A 27,438-nucleotide genomic window follows, 5' to 3' on the forward strand; every position below is an offset into this window, starting at 1 on the left:
AAAACTGGATCTCTAAAAGGGAGTTTCAACTTCTCTCTTGTTCTGATGCTAAACCCCCAAAGGTTACCATCTATTTAATTACTCAAACAATAAGAATGTCCGGAAACAGATTTCGGATTTTAAAAGTGAGTTATCTGGGATTAAAAAACAGCCAGCAGGAAGGCATCAACAAAAAGTTGTTATAAAAAAGGGTTAGCGCCCTTAAAATAAGAATTATGACTCATAATTCTTTCTCTATTTGGAAACTTTATCATACTCATAATCTATGAGTATGATAGAGTTTCCAAATATAGAAAGTCCAAGTGTCCACTATCTATTGGAAGCTAAATAAAACCGCAGAAAAGAAATCTTAAATTAATACAACATTTCACTTGGTGTAAAACAAAGGAGACAATCTGCAGATATAAAATTATACATATCTCAGCCCCTGAGTAATCTCCTCTCCTATAGGCACTCGAGTCTTTCACCAAGGAGCAGCTGCATCATTTGAACACAATCATACTGCTTGCAGATATAGCACTACAGGAACCTCTGACTTCAGTTTCATCAATGACATAACATGACCTTTGACCGTTAAGATGAGTCATTTCAGATTTTCATTCAGCAATCTTTATAGGAAATATATGGCTTCTGAACTTTAAAATGCATTATCCGATACTAAGCACAAAAGGTAAATACATTAAAATCTGAACTCATACCTACTTCTAAAATACCAGTAGTCAGACTGGCTATGTTACGTTGTAAATAAGACCTCAGGTGTTGCAAGCTGCATCACAGTGTTGCCGATGCTACCCCCTAGTTGCTCCTCAATGAAGTGAGTGATCAGTATCAAAGGTTTTCTCTAGCTTCTGTGGTTCGACAAAGGGTGGGTGCCATAAATGAATGCTGATTGGAGTTTCCAGAAAAAAGAACTGATGATATTGATTTACACACAAATGCTACAAGACAATCGTGCTCTACACACTATGCACCAGTGAGCCAATCTTAACAATTATATTAGGTTTTCTCAAAGCAGCGTTAGTTCGGTGGGTGCAGTTTGTGAATACAGTACACTTGGTAGCAGCAGTTCAAAACAATGCAATGACTAAAATACATTACATTACCTAACAGAACGTCTCCCTTGAGTTCATGTTAAAACGAGGCAAGTGTAATAGCCATCCTTGTATCGTGTGTTTAGTTTGCCAGTGGTTGTGCAATTTGCTTTCCAACTACATCTCCCTTGACCTCTAGTATATGTGATGTGACTCTGTGCTTAACTGATAGCAATGGCATTGTGAAAGCATTGCTCGAAGGAATATAAACATGATTGAGCAATCTGTGAAGGACAACTCCTCTCGACTCATTAGTACATGACGAGCTTCTTATCCGATCAGCTGTAGTTTCAAAAAATGTTCTTGTGTTATGAAATAGTAGTCAGGAGTAGTTATGACATGATTAATGATGAAGGACATCATCTTTGCATACGTACCTCTTTGTCTATCAAAGGTAGGGGATATTTGACATTCGTATCCAACAACGTGGTGGGGGCTTTCTTTGACCTTGAACCAACAGCTTTATACAGAAGCAATACACTTGTTGTTGCAATGACAACCAGTGCAAACAATATGGTGGAATCCTAAAGAGAGAAAACAGACAAAGGTTTATTGCTATGGGCCCAAAAACACACACAGCAACCATCAGCAGGATCACCTGTTTTACATAAAAAGATCAAACCGAAGTTAAGTTGCCTGTGCTTATGCGGAGTTACCTGAAATGTGACTTGTTTTCAACAGCTCTAATAGCCCCTTGCGGTCATAGGAAGATTGAACAGTAAGTACCTAGGACTGGGCAGCTGATTGCAGGCAGGGATATTTGTTACTCCCAATGTAATCTATAGTTTACATATGTTATAAAATGCCTACTAAATGGCCGCAGGATAATGATAATACTAACTTGTTTTTACATGACATCTTCCATTTCTAGACAGCAAGAATCTGACTAAGCATCACTAGGATTCAGATCTGTAACTTGTAGTTTACACAGAGTTCTCTGCACCCATAGCTTAACTATCAGTCAGATACCCACTATGTATTTGTCTTCTTCCAAAACAATTGAATGGAATCGGGCAAATAACCAATGGGACCCTAGTCACAGTCTTCCCAAAAGCTGTGATTAGTTCTCAAAATGTACAAACAATAAGACCAACAGAAATAAATAGGTTAAAATGCAGTAACCTTTCTCACCTTTGGTACCTGCAACAATTACCTCAAGTTTTGAACCAGCCACCCATCCTCTTTTATCAGCTCCCTCCTGACCACTCCTCCCTATCCATCTTGCCCTTTACCATCTTCTTCCTCAAAGCAGAGGTCCTAACAGTTTTGTGCCTCAGCCCCTAAACGTTCTCCACCCCTCCCCCTCAACTGGATTTGCCTGTATTGTATAAAATACTGCCTAGGACTATCCTCCATTGATTACTCTCCTCCATCTTACAGACTTTCCTACAGTGACATGCAATTACTAACGATAAACCCCGGAAGCCCAGTCCCATGAAAACGTTATTGAAACAGTACCTCACAGCTGCAATATAACATACCCAATTGACTCCCCTCCATGCAACCAGAACAAAATGGAGGTGGTGGGTGCTCCAGAAACACCTGAACTACAACCACAGGTTGTGGAGACATGGCAAAATAAAGGCCATCCATACCCCAACACATTACCCTTAACTGGCTCTAACCCTCATCCACCTCCCTCTGCTGACTTATTAACTATATTAATGGGCTCACTAAAATGCATACGAGTTAATGTTTATAAAAATAACATTCTGATTCATGTCATCTCCAGACAGTACAATAGGATTAGCAGAGACAATTTTCATCTGAGCACCTCCTCCTGTTTTTTCTGCTGTGAAGAGGCAATTTCACTTTGTGAGCGAGACCTACTGTCAGCATGGTTATACGCCGCTTTTACTGAGCATCTGCACTCTGGTGCCACCTGCTTACGGCAAGATTCTAGCCTATCAACTAACTAGCCCCTGTGACCTACCCAGCCCGGGCACTCGCCAATGACAACACCACACACAGAGAGTAGTTATACACGTCTTTAATCTTTAGCGTGTAAGCAAAAACTTAAAGTTCTAAACCTGAATTCACTTAATTCCCTCCTATGCCTACGTCACAGGTCTATGGAGTCCATAAGGAACCTGAAGAGTTCCGTCATTCTTTATTTACACAACACTACATCTCCCCCTTTATTAAATAAAAAGTTACCTTTTTTTTATAAGTGAATAAATACATACATAATTACAAATACATATACAGTTATAACTGTGCAATAAGCCTTTGTGGCGTTTGGATCACATTGCCTGATCTGGTCATCGGAAACCGAGAGCTGGCAGTCAAAGTGTCAGTGATCTGCAGAGGTGAGGTGGAGACATCAGTGGTCACAGGATCATCAACTGTCTGTCCAGAACCAGTCTCTACAGTGACATCAATGTTTAGTAAGTGATAAGCCATAAGTCTGAAGTGAAAATAATCTCTTGTAAGGGACTTCCAAGGACATTGGGCAGTCATCATGTGTCCTCTGTTGGTTGTGACAGTAAAGGGCTCAGCTTCAAAAGGGGCATCAGATTTCCACTTTCTGGATTTTCAAACGAATAATCGATCTCCTCTCTTGAAAGTTATATCTTCCAAATGATGTCGCTTCTCCGCTTAGATTTTCATTTTTCGTTTGTAACTATAATCCTCTGTGAAAATTTCTTTCTCAGTCTGTAATCTGAGATCGGTCCATCAGGATAACTTGATTGTCATGGCTCTCCTAAACATTAAAGTTGTAGGGCTTTGCCCTGTAGTCGAGTGAGGGGTTGATCGGTAAGCTGGAAAAGTAGTATTCAAAACAACCTTGGGAACAAGCTTCTCTAATGCAGCACAATGCACAGTTTTCTTTAGAGTACTCATGAATCGTTCTACCAGGCTGTTGGCCTGGAGCCAAAGAGGAGTACTTTTCTGATGCTTTACATTGAGGAGGCTGAGAAAGTCTCTGAACTATCGACCATTGAAGAGTGAGCCATTGTCAGATTTCATGATCACAGGGACACACGTCACAAAGATGCCATCTAATCTTTCCATTACTTTCTCATGAGTGATGAATGAAAGATCTTCTACCAATGGAAAATAGGAGCTTACATCAACAATGACCATTAAATGATGTCCATTCTCAAGAGGACTAAAGAAATCAACAGCAATTCTCTCCCAAGCATGGTTAGGCAATTCTGACATGTTTAAATGGTGCTGAATACTGTGGGATGAGAGACAGTTGCATACATTACAGGTTGTATCTCTCTCTACCCTTTCAATGAGATGAGGAAACCAGAATCTGTCTCAAAGCGCTCTCTCTGTGTCCATTATTCCTCGATGTCCCTCACGGGAGACTTCAATTATTTGCTGTCGTAGGCTCTCCAGAATGACAATATGTGTCCCTCGCAAGATAAGGTCTTCGGGCCCGATTCACAGAACTAACTTACTACAAAATCCTAAACTTACTACCATTTTGGTATTCACATAAGGCACTTACTCATTTTGGTATTCACAGAATGCATTTACTCATTTTGGTATTCACAGAATGTAGTTCTCCGGAATGACAATATGTGTCCCTCGCAAGATAAGGTCTTGGGGCCCGATTCACAGAACTAACTCACTACAAAATCCTAAACTTACTACCATTTTGATTTTCACAGAAGGCACTTACTCATTTTGGTATTCACAGAAGGAACTTACTTATTTTGGTATTCACAGAATGCACCAACTCATTTTGGTATTCACAGAATGTAGTTACTCATACTAAGTTTATGTCTGCACTCGGGCCGGAGATTCCGGCCCGGTGGTGGAGATTCCGACCCGTGGTTGAGATTCCGGCCCAGAGGTGGAGATTCCGGCCCAGAAGTGGAGATTCCGGCCCAGAGGTGGAGATTCCGGCTGGTGGCAGAGATTCCGCCACCGGCCGAAATCTCCACCTCCAGGCCGGAATCTCCACCATCGGGCCAGAATCCAGACCACCGGGCCGGAATCTCCACCACTAACTTTATGTCCGCACTCGGGCTGGAATGATTCCGGCCCTAGTGCGGACATAAAGTTAGTATGAGTAAGTGCATTCTGTGAATACCAAAATGAGTAAGTAACTTCTGTGAATACCACAATGAGTAAGTGCCTTCTGTGAATACCAAAATGGTAGTAAGTTTAGATTTTGTAGTAAATGGTTCTGTAAATCGGGCCCTCCCTGAGTTAGAGACGGTTCATCTCTGACGTTTCTGAATTTTAAGTACTCATTGTCACAGGTGAGAGTGCTGGTTCAAGGATTGGTGAACAATAATGTATTTCAACTTCAGCATGTCACTATCTTGGCTTGTGGCCGTGACAATTTGTTCTAATGACATGACAGCTGGTGTGTTCGATTTTACAATGAAATTTATGTAGGCTTCAGCTCACTTAGATGGGCACTCTTGAAAAATTATCAGCAGGGTTTTGATCCTTCCCTGGACGGCAAGCGATAATGTTGTTGTTTTCCATTAATCTCTAACCCAACCATCAATATGAGGCGGCATCTTGGCCAAATATTGTCAATAATGCTTGATGATCCTAATATTTTTAGTATTAACATGCTCTTCAGTGCACCACACTTTCTCCTTTGTCCCTGCCCTTGGTGCCGAGCAGAGAGCACTTTACTTCTGCTACCTGGATCCTGTGAGGGAGGGGCCAAGAGCAGCAGCACTGGAAATCCAGAGCAGGAGCGCTAGAAAAGACGCTGAGGAGTTCAGCAGCGCAGGACACGGGTGGGCATGCCTGTGCTTGGTCCGGGCGAAGACCGGGCAAAGACAGGCCTGTCTTAGCCAGTCATAGTCCGGATGAGGCTGGGCTGGGTCATATCTCTGATATATGCTCTAGGGCTCACAGCTGTTGAGGGTGAGTTCCCCATACTTATTTGCAGTATATCACGAGTCGTTGCACAGCCTGCAGCCTAAACTGAACCCAATCAAACTCCAGACCGGGATTCGTGCAGTTCAGAAAGAGAGTTGGTAGTGGCTACAAGTAAGGGGACTGTGTAGACACCTCGTTAACCTTATTTTTATTTGACCTTGGGACTATCATAATTCACGTATTGTTACGTATTGTTTTGGGCTGCTAATCATTTGTATGGTTATTCTGAAGTTTTATAGTATCTGATTGCCAGAAATAGCTGTGGGGTTTACATCTACAACCTACAATCTGCAGGAGGTTAAGTCTAAATTGCTCGAGTGGGAGAAATGGGTAAATGAAAAGCTGATAGCATGTTAAAGGCGGCAGGGGGGTCTCAGAACTCTTTAATGAAGTATTTATCGGGTGCAATGGGAGTCATAGAAAAACAAATACACTCAGTAGAGGAAATACTTAATCAAGGTATTAAGACGGGAGAGGGTCTCATTGGATCCTCAAACTCAGAGCACTTTAGCCTCACGTCCTTCACACCCAGATACCATAATCAATCAAAACACCTCGACTCACATGAATAGGTGTGTGCAGGACGTGTCTGATCATATTTATGTATTTGACCAGGAATGAGAGACACAACCACCATCAAAGCGCCCTAGGAACCTGGAGGTAACACCAGAGACTCTGGTCAAAGAAACACCCACAACTAGGCCTAACACACTAGTTAAAAAGGGGAAAGAGAACTAAAAATAAGTCCAACTCTGATAATGGGGGAAAAGAGCCATCAGCTTCCATTCCACGCAAAAATAGCTATGTCAAGGACCATGATAGAATTTGCCTCCAAATAGACGGTCTGCAAAAAACATTTACTGATGCTCTAACTAATTAAATGACAAGGGTGATATTTTGAGGAGATGCATAGGAAAACATCCCAATAACCCTATGACTGATACACCGAACCTGGCAGCAGGCCCAGGCAATGATGTACCCCTCTTCCAGGCTGACCATCCGTCAAAGGGGGTCTGTCCCAAGTTTCATAATAACAACCAAATAGCCAATGGTCGATATTCTTCGAACATACATGCAAGTAATAAGAATGGCCACAAGCATACTTCTACAGGGGTAAAGGCCTGTCCAGATACTGGGACTAATCCGTCTATCGGTTCTTCCCGCTTAATTAACCCAGATAATGAAGGTATCTGGTTGGATCTGCCACCAGTAGCCACCCTCTATACCATAGTCTTGGCCAACGTCCCTCGTTTATCATAGCAGGCACTGAGAAACAAGGCCCTCTTTTGGCTCGGCACTAAAACCAGGCTAACAGAGTCCTTGTTTGAAGATGGCAAGAAGGGTTTGGTGGGTAGGGAGAAGGGATAAAACACTCCCAGGGTATTGTATAATCCTGACTTTTAGAACGCCGCAGTTGATGCATGAGATCCTCACTAGACTCGGCAATGATTGTATTATGACCACGGACATTAATGTATTGCCCCTTGGTTATTTTTATCCTCCACCGAGTCGCACACTGATGAACTCTCGTCAGAGAGGTCCTTGTGGTGTCCCACCCTATACATATGGCATTACCCCGCAGAATAGATTTGATATATTGCCCACACTAGAGGACATTGGTTGACTTGATATCCCAGATAATCGTGCAGATCTAAACAAGGTCGAGGTCCTGCACAACACTATTTCTAAACTGACTCTCCATGATCCTGTGGAATTCCCTCTCGCTGACACAAATGTAATCAATGACACAAACATTTCTGTTCCTTGACAAAATCCAAGGTTACTCACTGATCACCACACTATTACAATTACTGACAATTTTAGTACTGCGACTAGTAATCACGGACAGGGAAGGACATCATCAAGCAAAGTATTATTCTGGAATGTGGCAGGCCTGCATGCAAAACTTTCTAACCCAGCATGGCTAGACTTCGTAGAAGTTTTTAATTTTATATGCCTACAGGAAACCTGGGTAGACAGCACGCTGCATATTAATGGATATAAAACATTTCATATGATGGTGGTATCATCCAGACTATGTATTAATGTTTCTCATAGGGTGAATGTCCAAAAATTATAATTTACGGTCTCAAACACTTATTACCAGGTACTGAAATTGTATATTTTGTAAATTCAAAAGGAAAATGTACACTGTACTGTCCTTTTGAATTTTTACTACAGCACCCCAAAAGACCAGGCAGTGGTGAGGTACTTGCAGAAGGAAATGCATATTATGCAGATAGAGACAACTAAGGATACATGTGTAATTTGGGGAAGGGAGAGGGGGGGTTAATTCTGCATTGTGTCCTCCTGCTGTTAGAGGTACATGTAGCCTAATGCCTGATGATGGGATTGATGCTACCCACTTCTCGCATTCTCCTCTTGGGGACCAACTAAATACCATCAAGTTCTCCGCCGATATGGGTTTTGCCAACAAACTATGTTTGCCCACAATACCGTTTAGTTGCACTTTCAATGGACGAGGGATGTGTTCTAATATTGATTATGTATTGGTACCAAATAGATTTTCAAGTAGAATACATAACTTTACAGCCCATACCGTTGCTTATAGTGATCACTTCCCTATTAGTATCACCATAGATGTTCCATCTAATGTGTTAAACATAAAAGGCCAGTCTGAACATTTAGTACAGGACATCGCCCTAAATAAAAGTAATGAATATACAATAAAGTGTCAGGAACGGATCCATTAGCATTCACCAAGGCACTTTTAACTCACTGCAAACACGATGAGACTGCTGCAGATTGACATCTTTAATTCCTTTTTGTATACATCATCAAAGATAAAGAGGAATCTATTAGTAGAACATAAAAAACCTCATACTAACAAGATGAGTTGGTTTGATACTAACTGCTCCAAAGCCCATGTGGCTTTGAAAAATGCATTACATAACCCAGCTAGAGATCAGTCTGAAATCAAGAAGGCCAGAAAGCCATATAGAATTGCGCTTAAAGATCGTAAGGAGGCCATTAGATCAGAAGGATGGCGGGCCCTTCAAGAAGCCTCGGAACTTAAAGACAACACAGGCCTCTGGAAAGCTGTGAATGCCCCTTTTCTGGGTCCCAAAAACGAACCCACCATTGAGTTAAGCATCGGTGAGGATCAGTGGATGACCCACTTTTCCAAATTATAGAATGATATTGTTTGTATGCCATTGCCGGCAATTGCCTATAGCGTTCCGGGGATTCAGCCAGCGAATCTTCTCCCAATTGACATCGATTTTACAGTGGAGGACGTCCTACTTGCAATTAAAGCAAGTGCGGGAGGCAAAGCTCCTGGCCCCGATGGTGTGCCTGTGGATTTATACAAATCTAATCCTTTACTTTGGGGCCCACTACTAGCATCTGTTTTAAAAGCCTGCTGTAAGTAGGGCTTCTTCATGGTCAGAGTCACTTCTTGTCCCTATTTTTAAAAAGGGAGATCGTAATGATCCTGTATGCTACAGACCAATCTCGCTTTTGGGCTCATTTGTAAAAGTGGCCTGGCGAATCATACTAAATAGATTACAGTCGTGGGCTGAGGATACAGGTGTAATCACAGAACTGTAATATGGATTCCGTCAAGGATTAGGTACCATCGAACAAGGCCTAAATTTAAATCTAATCTGGGGCAAATACATGCAAGCTAAATGTGGAAATCTTTTTCCGGCATTTGTCAATTTGAGTTCGGCATTTGACTGTGTCAGTCATCGTAAACGTTGGATCATCTTAGAGGCCCTGGGTATGGAAATCCAACTTCTCAACGTCTCAGGGCACTTATACCAAGACGCACAGACCAGTGTTCGATATGGAAGCCTAGGCGAGTGCAGTTACAAATTCCATGTCAGGAAGGGGGTAAGGCAGTGGTGCGTTCTAGCCCCCTTTCTTTTTAATCAGTATATAAACGGACTAGGCACAGTATTGTAAAGCGAATGTCAGGACTTCCCACTCATTGGCAATCAACCAATCCCAGCATTACTATATGCGGACAATGCTGTTCTACTATCTTGCACAAAAATAGGACTGGAGAGTTGTTTCAGCTTCGTAACCTTCATTTCGAATTTAGATCTCCATAGTAAATATCACTAAAACATATGTCATAAAGTGTGTAAAATGCTGAGGCATTGTTATCAACAAAAAAAGGGTCAAATTTGCCAACTACTTCTCATACTTGGGAATTGTCTTTGAAAAAAGGGGCTCCTGGGCAAAGACCATAACATCACGAAAACAGTTATTTGCAAAAGCTACGGCAGCACTGGTGAACCTCTCATGAAAACTGGGCAAACGACCTATTGCTGATCTGATAAAAATCTACAAAGCTGAATGTGTCTCTACCGCCATGAATGGAGCCTTGCTGATGTACAACTCTTACAGCTAGTCAAAAATGTTTTCCTGAGATATTTAATAGCGGTCCCCAATAGTACAGGAACATATATCTGCCATGCGGAGCTTTGATCGCCGTACATATTAGACTTTATTAAAGTACAGCTGGTCTTACTATGGCACAAGATATGGTCTAGCACCACCATCGGCTTTTATTGTGGCGTGTTAAATGACTGTCTCAAGCTGCAACGGGTGTCTCACATCCCATGACTTAAATATGTCAAAAACTTCATGGCTGACTTGAGTCGCCCAGAATACTTTTCCAAACTGGTCAGCGTTACTTCAATATCGAAGATTGCTTATGTGGATCTCCCGGAGACTAGTAGACTCTCTAATGGTATAATTAAACCATTTGTTAGAGAGAACCAATTGCTACTAATACAGCCAGGAGTGCAACCCTATCTAGTAACAGTAAAGGGAGGCTATGACAGGATGTTGTTGACCCGTTTTCACCTAGGCAACTTTAACAGATTGATATCATTCCAAACATGAATGACTGGTCCCGATTTTTATGCCTTCACTCCACTATACATATTTTGTTCTTTTGCAAATTTTATACTTTATTAAGAACAAGATGGATTTTGCCAATTTTAATGGAGGCCTAAGACAATGTCGTCCTGCCTATTTTAAATTACATACTTTTAGAATATAAAGTACTTATCAGTCACCGGACTAAATATTTGAAGGGAGTGATCAGAAGTAGGAAAACAATGTAATTTCTTCATTTTAACTATTTAACATGATCGTATTTTCAGATTTAGTGTGATAATGGATGTGTAAGATATGATGATTACTTTTATGTATTGTGCTTTTATGGTTTAATTGTTTACATCGAATAAAGCTTATTTTGAATTTGAATGTAGTAATAACACCAATTTACAATCTTGTAAGGTTAAGCCCTGTTTTTCCGTGCTAAATCCTTGTCCTTCTCAGTGACAGTCCTTGGAACGCTGTCTTAGGAGTCAAGGAGCAAAACAGACATCTCAAACCTAAATCTATCTCAGTAACAGTTTAGGTCTAGTCAATGATGAGAGTATTATTGTATTTTTAAAGCTTTATTTATCTTTAAGAGATTAGTAGGGTTCTTTTCATTATCTGTATTTCAGTTAGTCCATTAATCAAACAAGTTTACAGGAATTTCAAAGAAAAGAGGTTAGAATAAAGAATCAATATATCATTTGCATAAAGCGCGTTCCATATAGGAATACGTTCTGTAAGTCAGGATCAGAGCTTCTATATTTCAAAAACCCAAGAATAGTTCTAATTGAAAGAAAAGAGTGAAATCAAAGGAACATGGAGCTTCAACATCACATTAATGTAGCAGAAATCCCCATAAAGAGTAGTTCACTCTTGAGTCCCTGTAAATCCAATTAGATCAGCATACAGTTGTAGTAGCAATCTGTCAAGTCAAATAGCATAGTAAGGCAAAGAAGGAAAACAGTAGCAGCAGTAACCACAACCGTCCAGGGTCTGGGCCTAGCTGAAGGAAATTTATTTTACCTCTTACTCAAAACTCAGCAGCACAAGCCACTGTTCGTGGTAAGTAGATATATACTAGAGGGTCAGTTAATAATTTGCACTGCAGGCTTGCATCACTTGCCTGGCTCGAGTGCATTCCCTGTACGCAGGTCAGAAGTGATATTCTTGCAGACTTGAAGCTCCAGCAGGGACCTTGATCGGATTACATACAGAACGTCATCAAATGTGAAAGGTCTGACGTGTCCCAAGGCAAACCACCGCCTAGGAGTATTTGCACTGCTTGAAAAGAATAACATTTGAAACAACTGAACAAATTTAACATTTTTTTTGGCACCGTCATGGATTATGGAGCTAGTGAGCACTTTCAGAAAAATATTTGAAATTAAGAGTTCACCGCAAAAATCCAAACAAATGATTGTATAACACAACTTCTGTCTCAATGATACCCAAGGGAGTGCAACTTGGTAGTTCTAAATCAAAAGTAGAGGAGAAATATATTTAAATTAGAAAAATGCAAGTATAAATAATAATAGTATATTATTACTTTAAAAATATATATATATATTGAGTTTTGTGGTACATTACAGCCAACACAGATTGCATACATTCAGGATAGAATACATTAATGGTTCCAATATATCCGAACAACAATAAAGCCTGTGAACAAACAGAACAACAAGTAAACTTGGCACAGGCTACACAGTGCTCCCCCATTGTGAGAGGTGTCCTAAAAATGTACATGTATGACCAGGATGTCTCGTCCCATGAATATGTATCCGTCAATAAAAGTGCTGCCTGATTATGGAGGGTCTAGGGATGGTAAGGGGGGCAAGTCTAAACCTCTGTAAGTTGCCCAATAAGACCAAATTTTCCTGTGTTTCTGCAGACAGCCTTGTGCTTGAAACACGGCTATCTCTACCCCCATGCATCTATAAATGGCCTTCTTCCACCCACCTATCGATAGCGGAGAAGTGCCCTTCCAACATTGGGCAATGTCCTGCTTGGCAAGTGTGAGGCCTAGAAATAATAGGTGTTGCTGGTAATGGTTCCTCCAAACCCTTCTGTGCTGTGTAGTAGGAATAACTTAGGTTCTAGTGCTAACTGCCAAGACAGGACCTTTTCCAGACAGGAGGATATCTTATGCCAAAATGGCTGAAGTGCCCCACAACTCCAAACTGTGTGTAGGAAGGACCACTCAGCTTCACCACATGTAAGACAGGTGGAGGATGGAATGACACCAATGTGCCAAAGGTGGAAGCGTGTAGAATATGCCCTACGTATATATAATTGAATTGGACTAGGCGGTATCGTGTGGCAATGATAGCACCCGGTGACTAGCTATGGCTTCAGCCAGTCGTCCTCTGTGAGGTCCGGGACGTCTGCCTCCAAGGCTGCTCGTGTTGTGCTTAATGTAATTTGGTTGTGAGTGATCAATGTTTGATAGATTTGCCGGATTTTGTGGGCACCAAGGACACTCATCAATTGGCATCCCTCAAGAGGGTGGAATTCCGGCAATCCTTCCAGAGAGTGGATTAGAGACCTCAGGGCATGTCTTAGCTGCAGGTATTTATAGAATTGTGTAAGGTGAAAGTAATGTTCTGTTTGCAGCTGCTGGAAGGACTTAAGCGTGGACCCATGCATTATACAGCCTAGCGGTATATTATTACTTTTAATAATAATCATAAATATAAAAACATATTTTGATATAGTGCTTCATTTCAAATGGTGCTTATAATCACTAAAGGAGGGAGTCATATGCTCCAAAGTGATAATATATATGTTGAAGCTCTGCCATTACCAGAGCTCAGGCACTTCCAAAAACAAAGCCCAGGTCCCCAAAGAAAGCAACACAGACAAGAATTATGTGTAACAATTAGGTTTTCTGAAAAGTAAATACCACCCAAGGAACAGAATTAGCTACAGCGTGTAAGACTTTAGGCGCTCTGTTTAAGCCTCCAACTATCGAAAGTGTCATTCAGGACTAAAGGCACCAATATTTCTTTGGAGGGCCATTGTTATTAGGGGAGCTATAATGGTGAGTGAGTGAAAACACTCCTACAATGTGCCCCACATAACAACGTGCTTATAGGTGCCGATCATTCCAGCTGAGACATTTGAATAATTACCCATACCTCTAGTGGCAAGGAATTCGAAGGAAAAGTAAAATGGTGACCCTGTTGTGAGAGAGAGAGACAACGAAGATGTACAGTGTTCGATTGCTCTTACAAATTAAGTCAGACATTACTTATTGATTTAGAAATAGATATTTTGTTGAGAAGTAGGCCATCCTAATTGTAATGTGGCAATGCACAGATAACCTATGTAAGAAACAATGTCCAGAGGCATGATCATATTAAGATCTGTAGTATTTCTCAGTCCAAGAGAGTGGCAGGCGGGCATGCTCAGCTCATATTTAAGAAATTACTTGGCTTCAATAAACAATATCTTATCCTAAGCGTCAAATGCTGTTAATATCGGTTTCAGTTGTATTGTATTTACACAACTTTTTGCAAAGTTGGCTGGGGTTTGAGTCCTCAAAGGCCTAGTCCAAAGAGTTTTGACTGCATTTTTGCTAGGGCCAGCTGATGAACATCCCTTCCATGCTGAATGAGAGGCGTTTTCTCCTGAAGTTACTCTTCCTTAATGCCCATGACTTACAGATAACTCTATAGTGTCTCCCAATACCTAATGTTTTCAACAGTCCCCTGTCCAGCTTCATCCTTCACAAAGCACATATGAGGTACCTTACTCCGAGCCTTAATCCTTTCTTGGACGCCTCAGAAGACCTTGGATCCTGATGAGAGATCAAAGGACTGCTTACTCTCCCCAGAATTCCCTTCAGCAAGCTGACATAGAAGGGGCCTATCCACCATCTTGTTGATGTTATGGTTGTGCCTCTGGTACCGCAAGTTGTGGGTGATCCTACCTCCTTTCACCAAATAGTGTGTGCACTTCAGGGAGATGCTTCTGAGAATCCTTGTTTGGCCATCACTTGCTCATTTATTTCAATTCCCTGGTAAGAGTGTCCTTCTGAAGAAACAACTGTGTCAGTCTGTCCTTGGTACAAAGCTCCAGTCCTCTCAATTAGAGAGTCACACTTGTAAAGCTCTGTGTCTCATTTTCGGAAAAGTGATGCTATTGAAATCCTCTGCTTATGTTTTCTGATGGAGAATTTGTTTTGTCTGGATTATTTCTTATAAAATAAATAAAAATGCAAAGTATTTCCCTTCTTCGGGAGTCTGTTTACAGGGTGTCCAGATGAGAATATGCCAGTAAAGCACAGATCATTAGCATCAACGAGCCTCTGACAAGAACCTTCATAGTTTCTGTGAGGGCCCCATATAACCTCCAGACACATTAATGACTGAAAGGCCTTGTAGTTTATTTTACAGAAACAACCACTGGTGGGAAAAGGACATATAGTGCTAGGTATTACAACCATAATTTACAACAAGGGGTGGTGATGGACAGAGTCTCTGAATTAAGCAGAGTACTCTCACCCAGTCAAGAGATCAGGGCTAGATCCAACACCGTTTTTTAGCTCATTGCACCATCCCAGTTTCAGAACCTGGCTGTATGCAAATTAGTCTGTCCCTGGCCCAGTGCATCATGGGAACAGGGCAGACCAGACTACAAAAGCCAATTCTTACACTGGGAAGGAAACAAGCTTCCGGGGACCGGTTTCTGCCATTTCAGGCGTCTTCGGCCCGGCTTGCTTGAATCCTGATGGTGCAATGAGCAAGGGACTCACATCTGAGTATACCCTTCCACGCTTAGGGTGGACAAAATAATTTACAACAAGGGGTGGTGATGGACAGAGTCTCTGAATTAAGCAGAGTACTCTCACCCAGTCAAGAGATCAGGGCTAGATCCAACACCGTTTTTTAGCTCATTGCACCATCCCAGTTTCAGAACCTGGCTGTATGCAAATTAGTCTGTCCCTGGCCCAGTGCATCATGGGAACAGGGCAGACCAGACTACAAAAGCCAATTCTTACACTGGGAAGGAAACAAGCTTTCGGGGACCGGTTTCTGCCATTTCAGGCGTCTTCGGCCCGGCTTGCTTGAATCCTGATGGTGCAATGAGCAAGGGACTCACATCTGAGTATACCCTTCCACGCTTAGGGTGGACAAAATAATTTACAACAAGGGGTGGTGATGGACAGAGTCTCTGAATTAAGCAGAGTACTCTCACCCAGTCAAGAGATCAGGGCTAGATCCAACACCGTTTTTTAGCTCATTGCACCATCCCAGTTTCAGAACCTGGCTGTATGCAAATTAGTCTGTCCCTGGCCCAGTGCATCATGGGAACAGGGCAGACCAGACTAGATTACAAAAGCCAATTCTTACACTGGGAAGGAAACAAGCTTCCTGCATATAGCCAGGTTCTGAGCTGGGATGGGGCAGTGAGATAAATAACGGTGATGGATCAAGCCCTGATCTTTGGACTGGGTAAGAGTGGTCTGCTTAATTCAGACACTCTGTTCATCACCACCCCCTTTTCTGAATCGTTTTTGGCCACTATAGGTGTGGCAGGGTATACTCAGACATGAGTCCCTTTCTCACTGCTCCATCAGGATTCAAGCAAGCCGGGCCGAAGAGGCTGAAATGCCAGAAACCGGTCCCCGGTAGCTTGTCTCCTTTCTGGTGAAGAATTGGCTTGGTAGTTTGGTCTGCCCTGTTCCCATGATGCACTGGGCCAGGGACAGACTAATTTGCATATAGCCAGGTTCTGAGCTGGGATGGGGCAGTGAGATAAATAACGGTGATGGATCAAGCCCTGATCTTTGGACTGGGTAAGAGTGGTCTGCTTAATTCAGACACTCTGTTCATCACCACCCCCTTTTCTGAATCGTTTTTGGCCACTATAGGTGTGGCAGGGTATACTCAGACATGAGTCCCTTTCTCACTGCTCCATCAGGATTCAAGCAAGCCGGGCCGAAGAGGCTGAAATGCCAGAAACCGGTCCCCGGTAGCTTGTCTCCTTTCTGGTGAAGAATTGGCTTGGTAGTTTGGTCTGCCCTGTTCCCATGATGCACTGGGCCAGGGACAGACTAATTTGCATATAGCCAGGTTCTGAGCTGGGATGGGGCAGTGAGATAAATAACGGTGATGGATCAAGCCCTGATCTTTGGACTGGGTAAGAGTGGTCTGCTTAATTCAGACACTCTGTTCATCACCACCCCCTTTTCTGAATCGTTTTTGGCCACTATAGGTGTGGCAGGGTATACTCAGACATGAGTCCCTTTCTCACTGCTCCATCAGGATTCAAGCAAGCCGGGCCGAAGAGGCTGAAATGCCAGAAACCGGTCCCCGGTAGCTTGTCTCCTTTCTGGTGAAGAATTGGCTTGGTAGTTTGGTCTGCCCTGTTCCCATGATGCACTGGGCCAGGGACAGACTAATTTGCATATAGCCAGGTTCTGAGCTGGGATGGGGCACCCCCTTTTCTGAGAGGTATTACAACCAAGCAGAAACCCAATTATTTAATAACATGGTGAAAAACCATAAGGTCAATTGTCAGATGACTAGGTGTCAAATATCTTTAGTTTTAGTATGATGTGATTCATAATTTGTTGATTTAAATATTTAGGTAACCCGTGATGCTTATACAGCCCAGCTCACTCCGATAGGGAGACATGCGGCTAATTAGACTAGGACAATCAAAACAAGTGACTTCATATTAAATGATATGATCATAAAGCAACTTAATCAGCCCTTCATCTGCTCCCAGGCAAAACCCGACATGCAGAAAGATTCCCACACAATATTAAAAATACCATTGATGCTACGGGTGGAACTCCTGTCAAACCCATTTGGTAATATATCATGAAGCAGTGCATGAAGGAACATATTTTTAAACTATCCATCTAACTAAGTACAGAATATCATATAACAGGTTCAGGCTAGAGGGCCCTTCCTGCAGCCCATGTCTGAGTCTCTCTAAAAAAAAAAACACACACACACAACTTCCACTCACTAGCTCCACTGCACTGTGCTTGTGCCCTCTCACCTCTGTTGCTTGTTAGACCATAGTTTGTACCTCAGTGTATGCTTCCTGTTGGCTCTCGGTTGGTGTGTGAAAGCCCTGTTAGTATTAGCTCTAATTCCAGTATTCACATTGGCAATTGACTGAATTAGTGGATAAGACTGAACAGAAACATTACGGCCTAGCCTCCAACCACTTTGACCCACTATTCCACTGCTTACTTCCCATTGTTTTTATGGTTGCATGGGGAGGGGCCTACACATTCAATAGCAGGTAGGGAGCTACTGTCCACCGAGCACATGATCGGTGAACGGTCAGCAGTAGCTTACACATATTTACTGCACCCTCTGTATGTTTTACACGTTTGGGGACTGTTGGATCAGCTTTTTTTGTAGAGCTACTCTGTGCCACTGTGCTTGCACTCCCTGGGGGGTGAAAGGGGGCTGTGTGGAGGAGGTGGGGGGGGGGGGGAGTGGCAAGGAAGCAGTACAAAGGTGCATTGTGAAGGCCCAGATGGTAGTTTGGACAGTGAGATATCTTTTGATGGTCCAGACATTTGACCTATTTGCGTCATTGGAAAACTTTACAGCAGCAAGCCCAATGTTTCCATTAAGGGGTGAGGATAATAGGTGAGAAAGGGGCAGCACAGCTACCCATTCATGTCAAATGCAATTGAAGTAAGATGGAAGTTGAGGTGAGTTGCTTGTGACTTATATTAAGTAGTCAGTAATTAAAAGTCTTTTTGTTTCTTGCCATACCCTAATTGACTGTATCCAATATAAAAACTAGTAGCCTAGACCTTCAAGTCACAACAGTAGACATTTTCACCTGGCAAAAACAAGTCTGCATAGGGAAGTCTCACACGCAGAGATAAAATCCATTAGGTAGATGAATCTTCTGAGAGACGTAATGCAATCATCTATAGTGCTGTCTCCGTCCACTCACCCTCCAAGATCAGGGAAGGTTTGTGACCAGAGTGTAGTAAAAAAGAAAAAGCAAACTCAACTAAAGGGATCTAAGCAAGTAGCTAGTACCTTTCTGTCATTACCATCAACATCTGCTTGCAGACAAGATAGAGATCTCCCAACAAGCAAAATCAATAAAAACGTTTGTGGAGAAATACTTAAAGCCAAAATCATCATCAAAAAGGACTTGTGGTAGGAAAAACTGTGATGTTTACACAAAGAGATGAATCAAAATAAACATGATACCTATTCCAATAGAGATGACCATAGTCGTAATAATCTGAGCAGCTCAAGTGTGCACCTACAAGGTCCTCATATCAGTGGACCCAGATTATCAACATCTATTGAGTATACAGCTGTTAGCCATTCTCTCTGAAGACTACTATACCTCCACCTTACAATATAGCGATCTTCAGAGTGAACTATTTACGTGATATCCCTTTACGGGGGAGGGGGATAAGATAGAGGTGCATGAGAAACAAGACTCGTTGCCAAGAACAGCAGCTAATATGAATTGTGGTCCTTCTTAACCCCTTCGACGCTCATGACGAGCTGGGCTCGTCATGAGGTAGCCTCCTGGCACGCTCATGACGAGCCCAGCTCGTCACGTAACATGCGAATCCGCAAAATCCAGCGTACGGGCGGAAATCATGCCGCACGCATGCGGTTAAGCAACTTCAATGATTTTATTGATGCAAGGAATACTACCATGAATACTTTAAGCATTGGTAGTAGTGAATAAAAATCGGTTCTCTCAAAAGGATTACTTAAAAGACATCTGCTCTTAGTTACACAAAGTAATGTATTTCTTTCTACACTAGACCTGCTCCCTCCTACAATTGATTGGGGCTAGAAATCGGGATGTGGAAGGGAGCGATAGGTCCAGCACAGCCCCAATAGATGTTTTTTATATCCAAGACCTAGTACAGGCTCAGGCCCATATTCCAGCACCGTCTGTTTATATTTTGCACTGGCCTCTGTTAATCATATGTGGTACCATTGTTATGGCTATTTATTTGGTTCCTTCCATAGGAATTCAGGAAGATGAACACGCACAACATCTGTAAAAAAGAAACCTATCCTTCCAAAGAAAGTACGTTACTTGAAGACCTTCAAACCTAAGTCATTTGCTCTAAGTAAAAAGTCATCAAAACTGAAGGAAAATCACAGGTAAACATCAACCTTACACAATGGGTAAGGTGTGAATCTGAAGCTGCAAAATGTAATTGATCTAATAAGACCTCTCGGAATACTGGTGAAGGTTCAAGGAAAATGACTTTGCAAAAGAAAAAGGATTGAAGGAATGCTCCTCGAGGAAGGTACACACACTAGTGTTTACATAAATACCAATGAAAAAGAGGCTTTCATCCAATCGGAAGGCATTGGGCAAATATCAAGCAATTGAGGGGCGATATCTTCAACACCTGCTGAAAGAAAAAAAACTTCACTGTTTAAATAGGTCAAAAACTCTCGATATTTTCAAGCAAATCCCTCAATTAGCAGATATTTATTCCCATGATTTTTAACCAGTTGAGTTTGAAACCAAGGTGAGTGGTAGAGAAGTATCTCACGTAATATTTATTTCCCCATTCACAAACAATACAGGGGCATATTCTCAAGGATCTATCGCCTAGTTAACGGCACCTTACTGCAGCCAAAGTGGCGATAAAACTATCGCCCCATTCAGAAGCTGGTGATAACAGCCCATATCACCAGTTTACATGCGATAGCAGCTGCAAAAAACATCGCCACAGAGGACCCCTGCAACTATTGCTAATGAGATACAGAGTAGGCGTTCAATGGGAAAAAAATTACAACACCACTCCGCAACATTCTCAACGACCAGACAGATCGATGATAAGATCACAAAACACGCAATAAGGCGTGTTAGCAGCAGGAAATTAACACCTGCTCTGACCTGGTGTAAAGTCGGACGACAGCATGCACCAGGAAAGGGAGCACAGCCCACAGCCACACCTGAAGACAAACAGAAGCCATGGAGCTACTGATCATGCAGCTCGGAGCCCCTACAGGCCACAACACCCACCACCCGCAGGCCCAATACCCTCCCCGGAACGCTACCCCCACCCCGGACCACCACAGAGGCAGCGCAGACACAGACAGCGGACCTTCAGAAAATGCACCAGCCTCACAGACTTAACATCGGCGTAAAGGCTCAAAAGTACAACCATCCTCCGCATCCTGAATATCATTGCCCACAGACTGATGGTACCAACACAGCGGACAACTAACATCCCACCTCAGACAAAGCTGCTGGCCGTCCTGCACCTGTTGGCCTCTGGTACCTTCCAACCAGTCGGAAGTGTCTCACAGCCAGCCCTATCAAAGTTCCTCAAACCTGTCCTGGATGCCATCATCAGCTTGGCACCCCAGTACCTATACTTCCCCCACACTGTGCAGGAACAGCTGGAGACCAAGCAAGGCTTCTACACCATAGCTGGATTCTGTCACGTGTTGGGGGCAATCAACTGCACACATGTTCTACTTGTTCCCCCTTCCAACACTGCACACAATTACCGCAACAGAAAGCACACGTATTTCATCAATATGCAGGCAATAGTGGACCACTGGGGACTCTTCACCAACGTTGTCGCCAATAGCCCAGGTGGTGTGCATGATTCCTACATCTTCCGACCTGTCAACAGTTTCGTAGGTGCCAGGCTGGCACCTACGGATATGCAATGCACTACTCCAAATGAACACACCACACACCTCCAATCCACAATCATGCAACTCACAACTCTGGGAATGCACATGTCACAAAGTCACATACAACATGCCAAACAACATGCCCACCCACCAGACACGACAGCACAACTTACTGTGGGAACCTGGGCTAGCCATGTACATACGCCATCAATGGCATGGCATCTCAGCCACACATTAGCAGCATGTGTGGAGAGTTGGGAACCAGGCATGTGCGAAGGAGGCAAGTGACCCATGAATGAGAATGTACACAATGCCAAGTGTGCCATGGATGTGATGGACCAACTGCAGTATGTCGACCACACACATATCCATGTCGACATGTACTGCTGCTGTTTGGAGTGTAGTGGACAGTGGACGCAACCATTCACCCCAGCCAGTGTGGGAGATCAAGGAAATGTAGCTTGTGACGTCCCTCCTGTAAGCGTGTGCAGAGTGGGCTGGCCCGGTGTACGCCAGGCCGGCGTAGGGGTGTGAATAAAAAGCACATAACTCTGGGCATGGTTCTCTTCCGGAATGCACTTCTCTGCCAGGGCAGGGCCTCTCACCAAGCCATGAGGCCGACGCCGTGAGCGGTGGTGCCTGCGATCCTGTGCGCCTGATACACACCGTGCCGCTGGTCCCCGAACCCGTCTTGCCCGCCCTGCGAACTCAGGCCCCACTGCTCACCTGTCGATACCGGCGTGTGTCGAAGAGGGACCACCACATGCCGGTACAAGCTCCAAGTCAGAGGCCCGCGACCTTGGCAGACTCCTCAGACCATCACGGCCTCCGAGACACAGGTCCGCAGTACTCCTTTCTCGTTGACGTACTCTCTGACACAGCGGACATGTAGGTCACACATTTGGAACTGAGTCTTGATTACACTATGGCAGAGGACATTTTTAGTATGGCTATGTTCAAATCACTATACTCCCTTCGAAGTGGTGCCACCAACGCCATGCATAGCATTTCAACCACACATGTCTGTGGGCCCTCGCTGTCTTAGGCTACACTGCGGTCCTGCAGGTTTCACACCAATCCAAAGCAGTCCATATCAGGCAGGACACAACAACGTCGCTGGCTAAACACCCACTCACCTCTGGTGCCACTACCTAAGTCAGGCACAAATCTTCTCCACATGCCAATCCAACGTTGTGTGTTAGAGATCCAGGAGGAGATGGCTGGACAGCATTTGACCCGTGCTGACCGCTGCCTCTGGCCTACACTGCGGTCAACTAGGTCACACATTTGGAAATGAGTCTTGATCTCTTCATGGCAGTGTTCATGTCATTGTACAGGCCTCATCGCAGACTGCATACACTTCCAGCTCTGGTGCTACTAAGTATGTGCCCCAAAATTCATGGGCACGCTCTGTTTGAACTTTGGTGGCGTCTGAGTCCATGGGCTGGGGGTTGCCTTCATCAACATGTAGCTGATACTGACATGGTGGTAAAGAGGAGTCTGTAGAATTCAACTCCGCCATTTGCCTGTTTCTGCTTGCTTCTGCCCTCTGCATCATGCCCAGGAGTACACCTTCCACTGTCCCCCGCAACCCTCTGCGACATTCACCTTGGAAACCGACAAAGACCCGCACAGCTCACGTGGCTCCACCTCAGTGCAGCACAAGTCACCGTCCTGTAGCGGTGTGCCTGTGGCGGCCGCAGTGCATCTTGGGCCACTAACTCTGTGCAGCTCAAGTCATGGACCCTTGCCGTTTGAAGCTTGTACTGCTGATTGCCTGATCACTGTTGTGGTGGTTGCCAGCACCAACCAACCCCTGAGGGGTGACTTACACTACTCAACACCCATCCAGCATAGGCATCACTGGACAGGTGGCCCTGGCACTAAAAGGGGCCAGGCGCACGTGCCCATAGTCAGGTCCACAAACTCACTCAGTGTCTCTGTGTGGTCATTATGTATGAATTAGGGCCATGGGCCATTCCACATTACATTGTGCTGGGTACAGCGGGCGCAACCATGTCACCGCAGGCAGTGTGGTAGACATGGGACATGTAGCCGTGTCCAACCTCCCTGTGAGCGGAGTAGACAGGCGTACGGCAGTACAGCGTAGGGGCGAAGCTCTTACACACATGTATCTGGGTGTAGCTAAGTTTAGGCCTTGCCAAGGAAGTGACTGATGCATGTGTCCCTGTTGTAGTGTCTGCGCCACCCGTCATGCAATGGACAATGTTGCTATGTGGCATGCCCCCGGAGTTCGGGCTTGGCCGAAGGGGTACATGAGGGAGGACATGACCACTCGGGTTCAGGGATCACACATGCCAACTGTTGTGTGTGTGGCTATCAGCGCGGCATGCGCCAAATGTCTACCCACAACCGCATGGCGAGTTCAGCCAGGCAGGTGCTCTACATCTGTGTCAGTCCCGTCCTTACAATGGGCCTACACACATGTGGCTGGCCACCTTCAGCACACATCATCACTGTGACATCATCACTGTGTCATAGTCAGGCTTGTGGACATGCACAGACAGGCATGACAATGGTGTGCCGTAGGGGTGCAAGTGATGCAACCGCGCTGCGCACACTAGTGACTATGCTCGGGGGTAGAGAGTAGTGAGGCTATGTAATACACATTGATGGCGCTCATTTTCAACAGGCAGTTCATGTCATATAGGAATCAGTAGATCACACACCAATGAACCAGTGAGCTTGCCAACACATCATGCAGTGCGTAGTCAGGACTCGTGTCTCTCTGCACTGTCACAGGTGACCAAGGATATGCACTCTGCGCTTGGATGATGACACCCCTCCGAGCCCCAAACACACAGGCCCAGAGGCTGTACAATTTGGCCCACAAACGCACCAGGGGCATTTGGCGTGTTGAAGTCACGTTTCAGGTGCCTGGACGTCACAGGTGGAAGGCTCCTGTACAGCCCAGACATCATGTGCAAGTTGATCATTGCACGTTGTGTATTGCACAACATATGTGTAAGCAAGCAATGCCCCATGGATTCGAGTGCCAGGTGCACAGGACAATGATGATGAAGAGGAGGCAGGTGGACCACACCCCACTGCAGCCGCAGCAGCAACTGCCCGTAGGAACACCATCATTAACAATTTCTTCTCATGTTGACGTCACATTGTGACGGTCCTTGGCAATCAGGGGACAGTACGATGAATGACTACAGGCACAGCATGTGCAAATAAATGCATTTCAAAAACATTCCTGGCGTGCATGTCACTCATCTGTACAGGCACATCACTCAGACAAGTGTGGGTGCGACATGTACTGCTTGCAATTTTGTAAATTGGTAATGGATGGTGGGTGGGTAACCTCTATGCAGTGAGGCTGTTAGGGGTGTCACGTATTAGAACTGCCAGTTCTGTGTGTCACAGTTGGAACGGTATCCCACTCTTCGGCGTTCCACATGTGTCCCAATTCATTCCATTTTGGCTGTTATTTGTGGCCTGCAAGTGACAACAGGGCTTCTTTTGGGCTTGGATATGTGCCGCCATGATGCAGGGATGCACCCTGTGACTCAAGTCCCACTACATGTGCAACATCAACGTAAGGGGGAGTCACTGCTACTTCATTAGTCCATGCTTTCATTATTGTTTGGTCATGGACATGGCACGTCTGTGTGCAGGGGGTGTTATTTGTTCCTCTGCAATGTGAAGAGGAGATGCGGTTTCACAGTGTGTCCCTCGTAAGTTTCCGCATTGGCGCAGGTTACATACAGAATGCATGTCAATGTACATTGTGACTGTTTGTGAGGGGATGCCTATGATGCGGGACAATAGTAATTTGTTCTACCTCATGGCTGTGATGTTGTGCTCGTACGTTGTAATCTCACCAAGTCTTTTACTCTGCTTTTATGGGGCATTTTCACGCATGACGCATGGGAAACGCAGGCCTGTTGCTTGTTATCACTGATGTTTGTATCGCGGTGTGCCTCATCGCTACTATTTCTGCATTTTTGCAACGTCACATTGACTTTAACGTGGGCAGTTGACGCGTTGTCGTATGCCTATCGCATAGCACCTGTGTTGTGAATATTGAGTTAACACAGCGTAATTTTCCAGCAAAGGACTGCGATATGAAGAGTTGTGTTAAGCTCATTTTACAGAACTTATCACTCGTTCGAACATCACCCACAGTTTTTTATGCCAAAGATTCCTTTAATGAAGTGGGGCTTGAAATAATTCCTGATGATACCATCCCGCATATGATTCCAAATAGTCCTCATATCCTTAAATATCACTCTAAATGGACCTAATAATGTATAAAAGGTACATCTCCATGGTACGAAAGAATCAGGAATGGGAACACCTTTGAACACAGTCTAGAGAGGCCAAATTTGTGAATTCTATTGAGTAATGAAAGTAATGCTACTTTTTTGTTAAAATACTGCATTTGTGTTTTGTTAGCATGGTTTCAATACTTTAACCCAATATATTCCTGCTTGTTTTAAATCTTCATATTTCAATGATGCTTCATAATGTGATGGCAGGCTCGTACAATCTAAATCTTGGGAGCTGGAAATGTACTAGTTTTAATCAATGTATAAATGCATAAACATTTACTGACCTGGACAGGCTACTACATTTCACATATAGGAAGACCAAGACAGTGTAAAACTAAAGCATCCTGGTACCCTTATGATCACTGATGGAGACAACTTTAGTAAGTTACTTATTATCAAGTGAGGAGTTCAACCTCATACTAGAGTCATGCAATGTTTCTCTTCATTTTACACGCATCAGCGTTCTTGTCAGAGTTCCTGTGATGGAGCTTCATATTTTGGAAAAATGCTTTACAGATGTTTTGACACATTTCTACGAGCTCACGTCTATGATGTTCTAACATTGAGGTCTATTTAACAGCAGGTTGTTTACACTTTGACCTAATTTATTCTTAAGGAAACCTTTTTTTGATTTTGTTATTGACATGCTGTTTTCTGGAGGTTGTTCTTTCTGCATTGTATCTTCTGGCCACCAATGATTTTGTTAGTGATGTTATTGCCTACATATTATATGATTTATACTGCTTCTCACAGAACTTGCATGGGTAGGATAAGGAAGTTAAGTTGAAGGATAAATCTTCTTTCCTCACATCTGTTCCCTTAAATATGATACAACGTCTTGTGTGAAACCAATGGAGGCTACTTTTGTGACTAATGAAGTGATGACTTGTGCCATTCATAAGCATGTTGCCTCGTCTTCTTCCTCTCAAAGTCTTAAACTTACTTGTCTGCTACCAAGAGGCTGAAGCAGGACACACCCCCACCTGATAAGTCATTTTCAATGATTTACATGGAAATATTGCTTAAAAAATTAGATCTCTGCACCCATTTGTTAAGGAAATCAATCCGAGTTCAGATGAGAAGTGGTCACTCACTGAAAAGAGGTTTCCAGTGTGGAACAAGGAGCACTTAAAAAAGCAGTCAGAGGATTTGGAGAACAGGAATAGGTGTAATAACTTACATATGTATGGCCTTCCAGGCGAAATTGAAGGCAATGATCCTGTTTCATTGTTTGCTTCCTTTTAACTTGAACTTGTTGTCTTGCCACTATCAACTATTTCTAGGATTCACAGAACTTGTAAAAGTGCTTAATGCGCCTAAGGCTAAGAAATAATCATCTTGGTCAGGCAGGAAGACTTTCCTCACACAAGATGTTTCTAGAGATCATTGTAAACAGAAATAAAGAATTTCTCTATCTTCACCCATTACTTCGGTATTATGAGGCTCGATACGGTTTGCCTGTTGGGGTTATTTAGAAGAACGAAACAAACAAAGGTGCAAGCGATATTCTGGGATCTGGGGCTGATTACGGCAAAGCGCCTTATTACTAGACGTTGGAAGCATCATGTGCCCCCCCAAACGGTGCAGTGGCGGCGCTCGTTGGATAATTGGGCGAGGGCTGAGAGTGTGGCATTGCACCGAGAGGAGACAGCGGGGCTCCGGATGTATCCTATTGCGCTGGAGTGGGATGGTATGCTGATGTCC

At 43.7% G+C, this 27,438-nt stretch overlaps 1 protein-coding gene across 2 annotated transcripts in view; it reads right to left on the reverse strand.

Annotated features, from left to right (window-relative positions):
• Nucleotides 1-27,438, reverse strand: part of CYB5R2 (cytochrome b5 reductase 2) — a 207,393-nt gene that overhangs the window by 101,815 nt on the left and 78,140 nt on the right. For both annotated transcript variants that reach the window (XM_078680898.1, XM_078680897.1), the window contains exon 2: nucleotides 1,469-1,615. In XM_078680898.1, the coding sequence (XP_078537024.1) occupies nucleotides 1,469-1,615 (147 nt within the window). The remainder of the gene's footprint in view (nucleotides 1-1,468; nucleotides 1,616-27,438) is intronic.

Source organism: Lissotriton helveticus, chromosome 3_1, assembly GCF_964261635.1.
Source record: "Lissotriton helveticus chromosome 3_1, aLisHel1.1, whole genome shotgun sequence".
Taxonomy (NCBI): domain Eukaryota; kingdom Metazoa; phylum Chordata; class Amphibia; order Caudata; family Salamandridae; genus Lissotriton; species Lissotriton helveticus.